The following is an 18,335-nucleotide window of genomic DNA, read 5'->3' as shown; positions in this document are numbered from 1 at the left end:
TACAGTGGCTGCACTGCATAGTTCAGAATGCCTGGACAGAGGGACAAATTCCCGATGATTAGAGTAGAGCTCTCATAGTACCCATATATAAAAAGGGAAATAAAACTAAATTGAGAATTACAGAGGTATTTCCCTACTGAGTGTTCCTGGTAAGATATATGCAAGTATATTTGAGAAACGGCTGAGAAGAATTGTGGAAGAAAAGCTTGGTGAAGAACAAGCAGGATTCAGGTCAAATAGAGGCTGTCAGGATCAGATCTTCACCTTACGACAAATAGTGGAGAAATCATGGGAATATAACAAAGATTTGTATTTAAGTTTTGTCGATTTGGAAAAGGCATATGACAAGGTGCCAAGAGAGAAGCTATTCGATATGCTACAGTTATATGGTGTCAATGGGGCATTATATCAAGCAATACTTAGTCTTTATTTGAGTTGTAAGTCAGCAGTTAGAATTGAAGGAAGTACAGGAAGATGGTTTAATGTTAAATCTGATGTGAGACAAGGATGTATATAATCCCCTCTGTTATTCATTATCTATATAGATCACATTATGAAAGAAAGTGGTATTAAACATGATATCAAAATTGGAGATGTTAATGTCAGCTCTTTGCTTTATGCGGATGATGTTATACTTCTAAATAAATCCGCTACTAGTCTGCAAGATTCACTAACTAAATTGAATAATTGTTGTAATAGATATGGTGTGAAGGTTAGCAATAAAAAGACAAAGACAATGAAAATATTGGCTGAATCATTGAAAATGTCAACTGTGTTGTGAATGGAGAACCTGTGGAACAAGTGAAACATTTCAGCTATTTAGGCACAATTTTTACTGAAGATGGTAAATTAAATATAGAAATAGACAAGAGAATCAGTAAAGCTGGTATGGTAGGAAGTAAATTGAATAAATTCATATGGAATAAGAGAGAAATTAGTCGAAACACTAAATTAGCTGTATACAAGACAGTGTTCAAACCAGTTTTAACTTATGGATCTGAGAGCTGGGTCAGAAGTAAAACACTTGACCAAAGACTAGAGACCGCAGATATGAGAGTCCCGAGAAAGATCAGAGGTGTGAACAGATGGCATCGATGGCAATATCATATTAAAAACGAGGATATTAGGAAAGAACTTGATATTGTCAGCATCCAGGAATGCGTTAGCAGAGCTAATCTCAAGTAGTATGGTCACTTAAACAGAATGGGCAATGAAAGATTAGCAAAAAAAAGTGTTCTCTGCCAGGTTGGCAGGAAAACGACCCAGAGGAAGACCAAGATATAGGTGGATTGATACGCTACAAAGTGCCGTAGACGACAGAAATGTACTGATAATGTTGGAGTCTTGACAAGTAACAAACTGATTTGGAGGAAAATTGTAGATTGGAAGTTAGTAATGATGTAGATTTTTCATGTAATACTATCATATCCTGTACACCCCTTGAGGGTACATGTCAGGAATTTGATGATGATAATATAATAGAAAGGGTCTAGAGGGGATTGACTACTAAGGTGTTTCAGTCTCTGGAATGTTGAGTATGAAGAGAAGTTGATAAGGAATTATTAATTTAATGTTGAAGAGGTTTTTCATAAGAATAGTGGAAGATGAAGAGGGGATAAAAAGAGGTCATCCCTGGAAGCTGTACAAGGAGGATGTGAGCAAAGGAGTGAGAAGCTGAATTTTTTGCATGGGAAGAGGAATAATAGGAATGTATTGCCTGAGACTGTGGTGTCAACAGAGAATGTGAATGTATTTAACACCTTTGAAGCCATGGATGTTTGTAAATGTCTTTAGAAAGGATCAAAAACTAGTTTCAAATAAATAAAGTTATACATTTATCTCCAGAGCAGCAGGATTTATGAATTACCTGACCCTTAACTCAACCATGATACTAGTACAATGGGTTTAGAACCTTCTGTGAGTGGGATTCACTTAAAAAGATATTTTCTATGAGAAAATATGCCATCATATATGTGTAGTGCTACCTACCTGACCAGGATTAACTTCAAATCCACTTTTAAACAAGCAAATTTCCAACACAGAAGTTTCATGAGGTGTCACTTTTAGAATTTTAACTGGAGAATGGCGTCTTAGCAGACGGTAACAAATGTCAATGCTATACACAACAAGAGCAGCTGTAATCCACTTCCATGTCTGCAAAACAGAACAAAGTCATCACAATAAATTTTTAAAAAAATGAGGTAATGGTTCATCTAATGCTTCTTTAAATTGAGAAAATTTTGCTATAAGTAATGACCTAACGCAAATCATACACCTACTTGCCTGAATTCCTAATAACTTTCTCTTCCTGCTCCCCATAGCCTTGATCTCTTTTTAACCAGTTCTCCTTCCAGATACACCAGAGTGTTTACCTCTTCTCTCAGTAACTCAGATCACAATTGTACAAGTCACCCTTCATACATAAATCCCTCCTTTCAATCACACCCAATTTCCCAATGTTTCCTTTGGCACTACAAAGGTACAAAGTGGGATGACTTCCAGAACTTCTACTCTTCCTTTCCATGATCTGATTACTGTTTCTGCTCTTCTAACCCAAACACCTGCTTTGAGTGAGTCACAGAAATTATCTTCACTGACATAAAGACCTTCATTTCCCATTCTATCTAAAATCATCATCCACTTTGCAGGTACTAGTTCAGCAGAAGGTGTATCAAAGCAGTTTGCAGAAAAACTCAGCTTAGTGCCTTGAAACAAGAACTCTAGCTTCAATGCTCAGTCTATGCTGAAACACGCCACAAATACAGAACAACCATCGGCAAATCTAAATCTGACTTAATAAAGGTCAACAGTAGAAAACTCACTTCATGTCCGAATGGAAGTCATGTTCTGGTTCCTTGCAAAGACTATGAAATGCAATTTCTGTTCATTTGCACTTCCCCCACTCTCTCTCTCTCTCTCTCTCTGTCATCCAAATGACAACCACTGTTATAACATCTAAAGATAACCTGACCTCCTGGTATCATTTTTTTCTTCCAACTCCTGCAAAGAGATGACCAAGGTCTCAAACCATACCAGAAACTTAGCACCATATGCCTCCTTGTAAAAAAGACACAGCAGAATACTAAAAACTTCTTGTCCTGCAATACATTCCTGCAATTGCACTCAAATACTGTTGCTCCATAGCTAATACTTGGGCTGTATTGTCTCTTCTATACTTAGCTGATGCTTATCTCAGTATGTAGAAGCAAGCATATATCCAATCTGTTCCAAAAAAGGGAGATAAAGGTCTGTTATTAAATTACCAACCAATTGCTATCATCTTAATCCTCTCAAAATAAGGGGGAAAAAGTCATCAACAGTCAATCTCTCCATGCACCACTCAGAAGCCTAAAGGTTACTCAGCTATTACTGGTATGGATTCCACCAATCAAGATCCATGGCTGATCTCTTAGCCTGCATCATCTACCACTGGACACATTGATATGAAAAGGTTCAGAGAAATGTGCTGCACTCTTGACATTTATGGAGCTTTTGATTGTGTCTGACATCAGGGCCTGATAAGCAAACTGCTATCCTTTGGCCTACCTACCATCGTCTATAATTGGATAGCTAGCATTCTCTCTCTGGCCAGTCACTGCATGTCATTGTGGATAGCTCCCTTTCTTCAATTTTTGCCACCAATGCAAAAGTGCCACAAAACTGTTCTCTTTCTCCTATACATAAATGACTTACTCTTGGTCACCACAAATCCTATTCATAGCCCTGCTATGGACCAAGAGTAAGCCAACCAACCATGAAGTGCTCAGACATCTCCCAAGCTTCAAAATCACCTCAACTAGTGCCTTAAACATTGATCTCCATATCATGATTCAATGGGACAAGAATAACCTAGTCAACTTCATTTCCAACAAAAGGGATCACAGTTCACCTACCCTTATCATCAATACACAAATCACAAGACAAGATGATCAGATCTTGTCTTGTGATCTGCTTGGACTGACATTTACCTCCAGCTTCTGCTGGCATAAACATATCACATCAATAGTTTACTCAGCCTCTAAAAACTAGACATTCTCTTCTGCTTAAGAACAACTATCTTTCTTTTCACCTGTCCATCTACTAACTCCATACAAATCCCAAATTTGCCAATCCTTAGAACAATGCTCCAAGTTGCGGGTGATGTAAAAACTCTCTAAAATTTCTTGATGTCTAGAGGAGAGCAATTTGGCTCATAGATGATCCCTCCCTAACAGACTCACTTCAGCTTCTATCTCACAGATGCAATGTTTCAGCTCTGCTACAGGTACTTTCATGGTCACTACTGCACTGAACTGGTAATCATTATCCCCCCCTCTTTCTGTTGGACCTGTTAAAACAGCAGAAGCCATATATTCTTTTTCACTACAAATGCAAACATACCTAACCTGTTTCTCTTCTTCCTCTTTTATTATATCTGCTTCTGCTCTGGAACAGCCATCCTTATGAAGTGTTCCCAAACAACTAAACCTCCAACTATTAAAGAAAAATGTCAACAAACTTCTTTCCTAACCCACACTTGTATTCACATATAGCACTAGTGTGCTTTTAGGTTCTTCTGCCACTCATGTATATATAGGAGCAATATAAAATAAATAAATAAAAGTAAAGAAAAACAAGTACTACTAAGAGCATTTCACAATAGTATTGATTATATAGTCATTAGCAAATTAACAAACATTTTTCAATTAATAAAATTTCATTCACTCTTAATTCATTGTAATTAGTTCAATATAAAATTAGTAATGCATAAGAATACTGTATATAAAAGCATATAAACATATATTCTTAATATATGTTAGCTCTTTTCAATAATAATGAACTAAGTCTCAGATCTGGGTTTAGCATTAATTATTCATAATGAAATTTAAATTTTTATGAATGAAAGTATAAAATGTCACAAAAATTTGTATGAAACCATTATACATTCTTAAAATATTCTAAACAGCATAATATATTTATATTATTATTATTATTATTACTAAGTTACAATTTAACCAAAAGTAGTTACCAAAACAAACAAGATAATTCACAGGTGGTTACTGTATTTCTTTGATTCTTAAGACACCGCTGATTGTAACATGCACCATTATTTTTGGTATCACTAATAAAGTAAAAAAAAAATTATTACAACAGGATTTAATCCTTTGGCACCAGTCTCAGTAACAAAATATAACATAGCTTTATCTACTTGTGGGTATCTTTCTTCTTAGGTCCCATGAAGTGCTTGGTTATTTGCTTCATAAGAAAATATGTTTCTTCAATTAACACACACACACACACACACACACACACACACACACACAAAAAAAAGGATAAGTAATACTATTTATTTAATGCCATATATTTCAGCCTGAATATCATAGGCCACCATCATTAGTGGTGATAATAGTTAATTACAAAGTAGAGCGAACAATGGATTGATTTGAAAAAATAAGAGCTGCATGATGTTATACATAAAAATAATGCAATGGCATAACTGAGGAAATATTGCAATATTGATAATTTGTAATTAGCATCATCATCATCATCACCAAATTCCTGACAAATACCCTCGGGAGGGGGAGGTTGTACAGAATCTTATGATAGTACCATATGAAAAGTTACATCATTACTAACTTCCTATCAACAAATTTCATTCAGACAATGGTAAATGCTCCCCAAACATTCCAGATGCCCAACATACAATGCCCTCTATATCCTTTTGCCAGAAAGAAATCAGAAAAATACTCTCCAAAATACTGTCTTTTTTTGTGGCCAAATCAGAGACAAAAAAGTCTCCTGGCCCTGATGGCATTTCTCCAATTGTCCTGAAAGTTTGTGCACCAGAACTTACTCCTATCCTATGTCGCCTGTATATACTCTCTTACTCCACTGGTATCTATCCCACAGCCTGGAAATTGGCCTATATCCAACCCATTGCCAAAAAGGGCGACAAGTCACTGCCATTCAACTACTGCCCTATCTTGCTCACCTCAGTCCTGTCTAAAGTAATAGAAAAAATCCTCAATTCCCAACTCCTACACTACCTTGAAGGCACTCACCTAATAAATGCTTGCCAGTATGGATTCCATTGTTGCCAATCAACAGGAGATCTGCTCACATATGTCACCCATCTCTAGACAAATGCCCTGGAGAAGTTCGGCAAATCTCAAATGGTTGCACTTGATATCTCCAAAGTGTTTGACTAGGTCTGACACAAAGGCTTGCTAAGCAAACTACTATTGTTTGGTCTGTCTCAGGACATTTGTAGTTGGATTGCCAGCTTTCTGTCTGGATGCACACCATGTGTGGTGGTGGTGGATGGTTCCTTATCTTCTCATCATTCAACTAATGCCAGGGTTCCACAAGGTCTGTCCTCTCATCAACCTTCTTCCTGCTATATACTAATGACCTACTTCAGTTGATCTCCAACTCAATACACAGTTTTGCAGATGACAGTACATTGCACTCCTCTCTTTCATTTAATAAACCTTACTCTACACAACTCACCTCAACCTACAGAACATGAACCACCATGGCCCTCAATTCTAATCTCCAAGCCATCCTCCAATAGAGTTCAGATAACCTCATCAATTTCAATGCTAATAAAACCCAGTTCTGTCTTAATTCTTATAAAAAAAAATCATTTTTTGCTCAGTATTATTTTTGACAATATCCAAATTTCCAGACAATTTGAGATTTCTCTTCTTGGAATTACCCTGACATCAAGACTCTCCTGGCATAAACACTACAACCATTACATCCTCAGCTTCTAGAAAATTCTAGGATTTCTCTTTTGCTCAAGACATTACAAATTTATATATACTTATACAAGTACATATACTTATATTATTATTATTATTATTATTTCGGGCGACTCCAGGAGTCCTTTGACTCATCGAGGGAGGCCCTAAACATCATGTCCACACAACTATGCGATTGCATTCTCACAGTATCTATCATACCTTGCCTTGAACTCGTTCACCGTCATAGCACCCACAACAGACTCTGGCAGCTTATTCCACTCATTTACCACTCTAAAAGTAAAGAACCCAGCTCTAACACCCCTGCTAACTACATTCTTGCCCAGCTTCCATAGGTGTCCCCTAGTTCTCCCACCATCAGTCCTGATGTCAAAAATATCCTCTGAATTAATCCTATAGAATCCCTTTAGCAATTTGAATGTCTCAATCATATCTCCCCTTTTCTGCCTATCAACTAGTTTCTGCAACCCACAAATCTTCAACCTGTTCTCATATGGTTCATTCCACAGACCTGCTATCATCTTAGTCACTCGCCTCTGGATCCTCTCCACCTCCTCCCCATCAAGAAGGAACCGAGGTGACCAAATCTGGGCACAGTAGTCGAGATGAGGTCTTATCAAGGCTCGGTACAGAGGTACAATAACTTGCTTGTCTCTGCTCGTCAAGGTATTTTTCAATAACCAAGTGAATTGATGAGCTGATTTAGCTACTTTTGCAATGTGCCCCCTAAACTTCATCTCCCTATCCACCAACACTCCCAAGTCCCTGGCCTCATCAATCTCTTGGAGTACAGTTCCACCAATGTGGTATACTGCTGCTAATCTTTTCACCCCCAAAATGCATAATCTTACATTTTGTCACATTAAATTGACATCCATTCTCCTTAGCCCAGACCTCCAATCTATCCAAATCATCCTGCAAAATTTTGACGTCATCTGCATTCACTATTGCCCTACCCAACTTCGCATCATCTGCAAACAAATGAACTGTTCCTCTCAGATCCTTTCTTATATCATTAATGAACAGATTAAACAGCAGCGGTCCAAGAACAGAACCCTGCGGCACACCACTAGTCACAGGCCGTCTTTTGGACTCTACTCCTGAATAAACTACTCTTTGATATCTCTCCATCAACCAACCACCTATCCATCTCACCAACCCTATATCCATTCCCATATGTTGTAGTTTACGGATTAGTATTCCATGTGGTATCCTGTCAAACGCCTTTGCCAGGTCTAGCAGTATCACTGTAAACCCATTTCCCTTATCCAGTTCAGCCGTCACCTTGTTATAAAACTTGAGCAAGTTACTAAAGCATGATCTACCCTTCACAAAGCCATGCTGTCCACTGTACAGTATCTCATTTTCATCAATCCATTCCTGTATTTTTTCCTTGACTACTTTCTCCAAGACCTTGACAACGACTCCTGATATGCTGATCAGTCAGTAATTTGCAACCGTAGTCTTGGATCCTCCTTTGTGCAGTGAAACTATTTTCCCCTCTTTCCATATTATATACTTATACAAGTACATATACTTATATTATATACTTATACAAATCACAAATCTTCCCATACATGGAGTGGGATCCCAAAATGCTTGAATCAATACAGAGAGCAATTAGACTTATTAATGACCCATCTCTTACCAACTCCCCCCCCCTGCAGACACTTGGTTTCTGCAATATGTGTATTCTGCAAATATTTCCATGGGAAATGTTCACCTGAAACAGCATCAATAATTTCCCCACTTACTACTAAGCTCATTGGAACATGTGCAGCTGCTGCTCAACATCCCTTTACAGTGCACTTTGAAACCCATGGAACTAGTTTCTTTTCCTCCTTCTTCATCCCTGCAACTGCTGTATTGTGGAAAAGTCTTCCCCCTGTTGTGTTTCCAAAGGAATGCAATATACAGTCATTTAAATGAAATGTAAAGAAGTTCCTCCTTTCCCAATCAACTACCCATACACAGTACTAATGTACTACAGGTTGATCAACCAACTTCTTGTGCAAGGGGCTCAACATTAAAAAGAAAGACCATAAGTTAAGATTGGTTTGAACACTGTCTTGTATACAGCTAGTTGAGTGTTTTGACTAATCCCTCTCATATTCAATATACATTTATTCAGTTGACTTCCTACCATACCAGATTTGCTAATTCTGCTATGTATTTCTAAACTTAATTTGCCATTTTCACTAAAAATTTATTTTCATATTCATAATTTGATAATTCATTAGCTATTAAAAAATTATTCATATGTGATTAAGATAAGCCTTTACCATATTTTAAATATAAGGAGGAAGACATTTTGATATAAGTTCAGATGGTGAAGTAAGGCCTTAGCACTTTCTTTAAACAAGCGTTCAAATTTATACTGACATTGATGAAGTATGCATGTCTTAGATTATAGGATGTTGTGGTCTGTACCTATTCTATGCTTTTCCTAAACAGATTTTTCAGATTTAATGTTGCTAATGTAACATTAGTGTTCTTGTATTCTCTTTTCTACATCAAGTACATCGATTCCAATTCCTTACATTTCTGGAATTATTATTATTATCATTTGACCTTCATGGAGTCAGAGATTCATCATGGGAGGTACACACCATTGCACACAATGCTCATCCAACCGCACCTTAAACTGATTCAATGTGTCTACATTCACAACATACTTAAGCAATGAATTTCACTCACCAACCATTCTCCATGCAAAGAACCTCTCCTTACTCCTCTGCTGCTCACGCCCTCCTTATACAGTTTTCAGTGATGGCCTCTTGTTTTACCCCCCCCCCCATTCTTTCAAAAATCTCTTCCATGTCAACCTGCTAACAAGCCCTGACTAGCTTATATGTCTCAATCATATCCTACCCCCCCCCCTCTTCCTCCTATTCATGAGGCTTTGCAGCTTACTTTCTCTCAATCTGTCCTCGTACTCCACATTAAAAAGACCACTGACCACCTTTGTGAATCTTCTCTGACCCTTTCCAACATATCCTCATCACCATGAAAACCTGGCAACCAAATCTGTGCACAATAATCCATATGAGGCTTGATCAAGGACTTATACAATGGCATTAATGTCTCTATTTCTGCATGTCAGGTTCCTCCACATCATTACCATTATCTGATGTGAGGTCTTCGCAACTTGTGCAACGTGGTCTTTGAATTTCAGCTCCTTCTCCACTTACTAATTTTTCGATACTTCTAATTTTTAAGCAAATGATAATGTAAACTATATTATTAATTATAAAAACCTTAATTAATAACTACCTATATTTCGGCAATGCTACATTGCCATCTTCAGGGATTACAAAACAATAATATGTGTATGCATGCACTAACAATAAGCAAATGAGGCTGAAGAAAGGCAACTGAAGTTGGTCCTAGAGTTTGAAAGGTGCCCCCCCCCCACCTCGTGGGCTAAATTGGGTTGGCTTGATCTTAGAATGTATGAGGGTGGTCTGAAAAGTTCTTGGCCAAACAATGAAAAAACAAATTTATAATTTCACAATTATTTTTATTTTTCAACATAATCTCCCTTAAGTTTTATACATTTATTCCAGCAATGCTCCAGCACAATTAACCCATCCCTATAGTTGTTCTCAGTAAGATCTGCAAAATACCTCTCTACCACTGCAATCACCTCTTGATTCGAAGAAAAACGCTGACCAGCGAGGAAGAGTTTTAGTTTTGGGAAGAGATAGAAGTCAGAGGGAGCCAAATATGGGGAATAGGGTGGATGTTCCAACAATTCATAGTGCAGATCCCTTAATTTTCCTATTGCTAAAACACCTTTGTGGGCAAGTGCATTGTTCTGATGAAAGATGATTTTTTTCTTCTGCAAACCGGGTCTTTTCTCACAAATTTTTTCATCTAGTCTGGTTAAAAGATTAGAATAATATTCCCCAGTTATTTTTACCCTTTTCATGATAATTAATAAACAAAATGCTTTTAGCATCCCAAAATGCTGATGCCATGACCAGGGCTGTCACCAGATTAGATTGCACCCTGAGGCAAACAAATATCACCCTTGATGGATTATAAGACAAAAATATAAGAAAATCTCCAATTGCTATTTTGTTTTTATTACAAGAGAAACATTAATGCAAAACAATTACATAATAATATTAATTAAATATTTGCTCTACAGGGATATCGCACAATAAAACTGTTTATAAGCTCTTCTAAATTTAAATTATAAGCTATGTCCACCTCTATCGATATAGTTGCTAGACTAACCAATCTTTCTTGGGTCATTTCTGTTCGCAAATAATTTTTAATCAGTTTAATCTTGGAAAAACTTCTTTCCGCTTGCTATGCTAACAATGCCTGTTAGCGATGGCACCTGACACAATATGGCTGAACGAGCACCCTTATTAAGCCATGCTCTGAGGCAGGCTGCCTCTATGCTACACCCTGTCGACGGTACTGGCCATGACTTTCCTGCTGATGGAACCGACTTTGTCTTCTTTGGCGCTGAACAACTGGCTTCTGTCCATTGTTTTGACTGTTGTTTAGATTCTGGTGTGTAATGGTGAATCCAGATCTCATCCATAGTAATACATTGATGCAAAAAAACCAGTTTTATTCCTGTTAAAACGCTCCAAGCACTGTCCAGAGATTTTCACGCGAGTGCATTTTTGATCTGCTGTGAGCAGGCGGGGCACCCATCTTGCGCAAAGCTTTTTCATTTGCAATTCTTCATGCAAAATATATCCTACATGATCTTTTGAACTGCCTATAGTCTCAGCAATTTCATGCACTTTGACTCGCTGGTCATCCAATACCATAATGTGCACTTGATCAATGATTTCTGCTATTGTTACACTTTCTGGATGTCCTTCACATGGATCATCTTCAAGGCTGGTACAGCCACTAAACTGGACAGCCCATTTCTTAATTGTTGAAAACGAAGGAGAAGAGTGCCCATAAACTTTTATGAGCTTCGAATAAATTTCTTTTGCTGTTAAACCTTCTTTTACAAAGAATTTTATAACCACACGATACTCAATTTTATCCATTTCAAGAGATACAGACAACACTTTTGCTTCAGACAGCTGTATAAAACAAACTCCTTGATAGAATGACTTGCAATTTCACATGGATGCTTATGACAAATGTACCTACCAACTTCAAAAAAAAAATCTTGCCAATAGTGTTGCATAATACAAGAAAACAAATAAAACTGAGTTTTAATTGGTCAGAGATTTCTACAGAGATATAGCCTACTAGTTTTGCCAACTTGACTGTTGGCTTCGTCTGGGCACATAAAAAGTAACAAAACAGCTTAAAACAGAACAGAAACAAGTTAAAGTATCAGGTTAAAACATAACCGAATGCTAAATATTATCAAAATTCAAATGAAATGTTACACCAAATGCATGAAGTGTGTATGTTAGCGGTCATTGTTATACAGATGCATTCTATAATTGACTGCAAAGTTGAACTCTGATGTATTGAATGATCTTATGAGTGTTTTCCAGATGTCACCAAGGATCATCCCTTGGTTTCTGTTAAGGCTGCCTCTTGAATGGATCACTACTGCAGCTTCTTTGATGTTGCAGGCATGAAAATATTCTTCTAAGTACAGCATAGTACTTTTATACCATTGAATGTTGTGACTGGTATTAGAAAAATGGAGAGCTAAACCGGAATTGTCTTCTCTCTTGTTGTTAATGTCTCCGATGTGTTCTCTGTTGTCTTCGCTGTTGTTGTTAATGTCTCCAATATGTTCTTTTTGTCTTATCTCTAAACTTCTAGAAGTTTGTCCTATGTAATTTAAACCTCAAGAGCAAGGAATGTTGTATACTCCAGGATGTTTATAGAGAGCAATCTTGTCCTTTGGTGACCGTAACAAGTTGCAAACTGTCTTTATTGGTTTGAAGGCCACTCGGATCTCACGAGGTCTTAGCAGGGTTGCAATTTTCTGTGAAACTGTGCCAGCAAAAGGAATGGAGATGGAAGTCCTTTAGTGAGTTTCCTTGGTTTGCTGTCGGGAGGGGTTGGAGAAAAGAATATTTTTCATCAATTTTTTTTGGATAACCATTGTTTGTTAAAGTTTTGAAGATGAGATCTAATTTGTCTATTAAAATTTTGTCATCTCTTATGATGCAAACTGTCCTGTTTTTCAGCATATGTATAGTGCTCAACCTTTGTGAAATATGGTATGATGAAGAAAAATGTAGGTAAAGGCCAGTGTGGGTCAGCTTGCAGTAAACTTGGATGAGGACGAGAACTTTTCAGACCACCATCGTAAGCTTCCCAAATTAAAGGCAGTCTCATGCACCCAAATTTGTTGAGGTTTGGGAAGTTTTTCAGAGCTGATGATGATTCAAGAATAATCTTTCACACTTGTACTTGCTGAGGTGTAATAAAGTGGCCTTCTTCAAGCATATTTTGTGGTGGGTGTCCAATGCATGGTCAGCAAGTCCTGAGTGGCTGTATTGGTGGAACCAGATATAGTCCTTGTGTTTGGATATCTTGATATTGGCTGTCCTGTCTGTTTAGACATAGTAAGACAGTTTGCAACTGAAAGGGACCTGGTATACTCCAGGTAGGTCTAGGGGAAGTGGCTGGTCTTTGGTGGAACAGGTAAGGTATGCCAATTTCTTATGTGGTTTGTAACTAGTTGTGAGGTCATATTTTCTTAGAATTTTTGTTAATTTTTCGGACGTTTTTAACTAATGTGTTTTTTTCTATATTGACATATGGCTGTGAATCATGGACACTAAATGCAAAGGAAATTCAAAAATTCTAAATTCTAAAAGAACAAAAAATGGAAAACATCAAACGTATTTTCAGTGGAGAACTTATAGAACAAGTAAAACAGTTCACCTATTTATTTTATTAAAGTTAGCATATTAAATATAGAAATAGACAACAGAATAAGCATAGCTGGTATGGTTGGGAACCAGCTGAATAAATTTATATGCAATAAGAGAGAAATTAGCCAAACACTACCATTAATATGATAGTGTTCAAACCAATTTTAATTTATGAATCTGACAGTCAGGTTAGAAATAATGCAGTTGATCAAGGACTAGAGATAACAGACATGAGTTGTGAGAAAAATTAGGGGAGTGAATGAACAGATAGCATCAATGGCAGAATCATATTAAAATTTAGAAATTAGGAAGGAACTTCACACTGTTGGCATTCAAGAATGTGTAAGCAGGACTAATCTAAGGTCATATATATATATATACACCCTCTGTTCAAAAAGAAACCGAACTTTTTGAAAATAGAAGAAACTAGTGGCACCACCTGTTGTATCTTTTTGTTGTTGAAAGTGACAACCTTCATTAGTATTGTCAACTGTTTATGACATTTGTTTCATTAGAAGCAGAGTTACAGTGCAAAGAGTAACAGTGTGTTTTGATGAATGGTAAGAAAATGAGTTTCAAACAGAGAGCTGCGATACTTTGGTTAAAGTTGGTAAAAGTTTTACTGAAATGCATCAAATGCTTCAAAAAGCATACGGCGATGAATGCATTCAAGTTTACAAGTGGTTTAAGCAATTTCAAAATGTTTAAACCACTTGTAAACTGTTTAAGTTTACAAGTGGTTTAAATTTCAAGTGTCGTGAGATGCTTGCAGATGACAAAAAGCTGGGCCATCCAAAAACTGAATTGAGTGAAGTTAACATCCAAAAAGTGCATGATTTCATCAAAGAAAACCCCAAATCGTCAGTGAGATTGATTGAAGATGAATTGGGGATTCCAAAATTAGAACTGAGTTAAAATTAGAAAATGAGTCATCAGAAAGTTTAATTAGATTCTAGTTTAAACTGGAAAACAATTCCCATTACAATATCCCTTTGTCCACCTTCAAACTATTGATCACTTCTTTTTATAGTCAGATCTGACACAACAGTGTTTGTATCTCCTATGAGTGTTATTAACCAGAGTTTTTCCTAGCTTTAAAGGAAAAACTTTTTTCCTGCCTTTATAATGTTTCTCCCATCTGAATATCTATTGTATCTCTGAATATATAACATCCTTCATTCTTTCTAAGCTTTTGTGCAAAATTCTGTGCCATAGTTGTGTGTGTGTGTGTGTGTACACACACACACACACACACACACACACACACACACACACACACACACATATATATATATAGAGAGAGAGAGAGAGAGGAGAAAAGTGAGTATAGAAAAAATGACCACCTCTGATTTTTGCGGGACAAACTCTGGTTCCTTCCAACAGATGTTAAGATCGTTCTTTTCAAGATAGCTGACAGCAGAATTCCATAAGCTTGAATTTTTTGGTTTACAGCCAGGAATATGTATATCAGTATTCTGCTGCTCTTTTAATACACCACTGAAAACACAGAAACAGCTTTAGAAATGGTATATATATTTCATTAAAAATTATAGTTAGATAAATAGAAAGAATACTGCAGAATTGTTGACAAATACATGACAATAATCAAATTAATTATTATTATTATAACTACTACTACTACTATTATTATTATATGGGTATCTCCCCGGAGTATCGATTAGTATCTCCAATGCCAGTCAATAATCATCATCATCATAATTAGTATTATTACATTTTTTTTTTCATGAGAGCGAAATTAGTTTGCCACAGTGGATTTTATTTCCTTTTAAGTTATGAATTGAGTAAAATTTGTACAAATTTAAATTTTACAAAATGTGTTTTAAATTACATCCAAGAAACACTAATAATGGCTTATCACACACCATTTTCAACTGAGCTTTCCTAACACAACACTCATTATTCATGCTTTCCTATAAAATATTCACAATCTTGTGTTCCCTATCCTTGACTTGGAATGTATGCATCCCGGCAGTTGTATATGTGGCAGTGAGAGAAGGGGAAATACGTATATGCGCAAAATGCAGGCAATGAGAGGAACTTGGTGAGTTATAGATGACTATACCTGACCTTGTTGAGACTATAACTGACCTCATTGAGTCAGAGGCAGGAGATTCTCCATGTAGAGAGATGAGTGGTGTGGTAGAGGGTGAGAATAGCGAGAGAAATATGAATGAAAAAATGAGAGTAGGAAGTGTGGAAAGGTTGAATGAGTGTGAAGATTTCGTAGATGGTCTCAATTGGAACGGCAAACAGAGTGGGTGACTTGCAGAGAGAGAGATAAATGAGCTGAAAGAGCAGGTGGAATGCCTAATGAGATGAGGTATGAAAGATGAGAGTAGGCAAATGGAAGAGATGAATGCAAGGCGAATCAGAGCAGGAGTGAGAGAGAGAGTTATGGAAATGATAGAAGAGAAGAGAATAGGAACAGTAGAAGAGAGGGAATGAGAGAGTTATGAGAATGGTAGAAGAGGAGAGGAGAGAATAGGAACAGTAGAAGAGAGGGAATGAGAGTTATGTGAATGATAGAAGAGGAGAGAATAGGATCAGTGGAAGAGAGAGAATGAGAGGGAGTTATGGGAATGATAGAAGAGGAGAGAATAAAAACAGTGGGAATGAGAAGAATGCGAAAGAGCGCTGGAACCAGGGATAGAGTGATGACAGGAAGGCAGGTAAGTAGGGGGAACACAGAGAGAAAGTATTAGAGAGAGAGAGAGATGCAGGTGAGCAATCGAGGAACAGGGTGGTAAGAGGTGTAATGTATGGGGACTCAATGATCCATGGTGTGCAAGATAGGATGCATGAGGAGTGTTTGCCTAGAGGAACAATAGAAAATATGGCTATGTGGAAAATGTGGATATCAATTAAGAAGAGTGAAAGGGTGGATGAGATGATTGTGATTTTAGGAACAAATGACTTGAGAGGTAATGTAAATGGGCAGCAAGAGATATGAGATTCTTGCTTGAAGATGTACAAAAGAAAATACACCACAGTCTACCAGTATCTTCTAGAATTATTTCTATTACATACCACTCTCTGATGTCTGTCTCTCAGCCACCTGTATTTATCCATCCCAATTTTCTCCAATTTAGCAGCCTTCTGTGTGGTATCCCGAAGAATTCTTTTACAAAATTCATGTTTGCTGGATTTTGGAAAGGCATTTAGTAGGATTTTTATTATCTTATCTGTTTCTAGTCTCTTCAAAAGACAGGATGGTAAGCTAGTTGTTTATTCAGGAGATGACTCAAAGTATTATGGGGTAGCTGTGACACTGAAGATAGTTCAGGCAAGAAAATTATAATCCTGTTAATGACAGCATACTTTATATTAGACTTAAGGCTCATTCTACTAATGTGTCAATCATGGTAGTTTATAAACCTCACATGGATATGCCTGATGAAGAAAGCAAGGAATTCCATGAAAACTTACAGACTGTTTTGGAATCCATACCAAGGAGAGGTAATTTTCATCTTAAGGGACTTTAATGAAAATGGGAAAGAGTATGAGAGTTAAGCTCGAATGCAGCATTTTTGGTCTGGGTGAATGTAACACCAGTGATGAAAGACTATTGGAATTTTCCCTTGCTAACAGATTAGTTATTACCAATACCTGCTTCCAGAAACACCATGATGGACCTAACTTGAACATAGATACGGTCAAGCCACCAAACTAACTACATCCTGGATCTTCAATGATGGCAGACAAGCACCTCTATGTGCATACTTATCATGGAGTAGACAGTGGTACAGACCATCAGCTAGTAAGAGCCAAAGTAAAAACGAAACTCTGAAACCTTCCAAGTTAAGCCTGTCTCACTAGACTGGATTTCAGAGTAATAATGGGTTATTTTTATTTTATGATATTTTATTATATATTTTATTATGATATTTCTACTGTGAAGTCTAATGGATTTACAGCAGAAATATCAACTTAGTTGGATAATCTTCTGGGGACTAGTGAGGAGAACTCACCTGAAATGCTCTGGGAAGGAATCAAGGTTATAATATAGGATACAGCAAAGACGTATTTGGCCCAATCAGAAGACCAAGAGATCCATGGATATCAGATTCAACATGGGATCTAATTGAAATATTGTGGTTGGAGAAACAAAGGGACACAGGGACTGAGGAATATAAGAGATGTAAGAGATAGAGAAATCAGAAGAACCATCAGGCAGGACATGGAAAAATTTTATACTAATAAATGTGAAGAGATAGAGTTCCAGATGAGGAGGCAGAATCATTAAAGAATGCTTTGTTTAGTTTCTGACCTAAAGCACAAGTTTAAGTTCAAATTGAATGCTATCAATGACAAGTATGAAGTAGTACTAACAGAAGAATTGTAAATCAAAAACAGATGGAAAGAATACTGTTGGGAACTATATAGCAGAGAAGATAAGGAAAATTTGGAGGAGCCCTCTCGCCAGGAAAATTTTGATTTGGAACATCTTCCACTTAAGCATGAGGTTGAAAGAGTAGTTAAACAGCTTAACAACAATAAGGCTCATTATTATTATTATTATTATTATTCAGGCCTCCATGGAATCAAAAGACTCATTGTGGGAGGTCCTTCCTGAGACCATAAAGTCTGTCAAGACTCACTGAGGGGAGGTCTCCCCTAAGAAACACAAAGTCTGTCATACCACTCCTTAAACTCATTGTGACCGCTCTCGCTCTCATCACTCCATCAGGCAATGCATTCCATGGTACAACCACCCTCCATGCAAAGAAACCACTCCTCACCCTCT

General features: G+C 37.1%; 1 protein-coding gene across 10 annotated transcripts in view; it reads right to left on the bottom strand.

The window, feature by feature from the left end:
* Window positions 1-18,335, bottom strand: part of LOC150099360 (NADPH oxidase 4-like) — a 268,482-nt gene that overhangs the window by 91,741 nt on the left and 158,406 nt on the right. For all 10 annotated transcript variants that reach the window (XR_016549355.1, XR_016549356.1, XR_016549357.1 and 7 more), the window contains 2 exons: window positions 14,914-15,067; window positions 1,990-2,154 (listed from right to left, as the gene is read on the bottom strand). Coding sequence is in view for 7 of the 10 variants with exons in the window: in XM_090403808.1 (XP_090259934.1) it covers window positions 1,990-2,154; window positions 14,914-15,067 (319 nt within the window). In the remaining 3 variants the exon portion in view is untranslated. The remainder of the gene's footprint in view (window positions 1-1,989; window positions 2,155-14,913; window positions 15,068-18,335) is intronic.

Source organism: Typopeltis vanoorti, chromosome 14 (assembly GCF_054136105.1).
Source record: "Typopeltis vanoorti isolate ZY-2024b chromosome 14, IOZ_Tvanoo_1.0, whole genome shotgun sequence".
Taxonomy (NCBI): Eukaryota; Metazoa; Arthropoda; class Arachnida; order Uropygi; family Thelyphonidae; genus Typopeltis; species Typopeltis vanoorti.
Note: the sequence above shows the minus strand (reverse complement) of the source record. Positions and strands in the feature narration are given on the sequence as shown.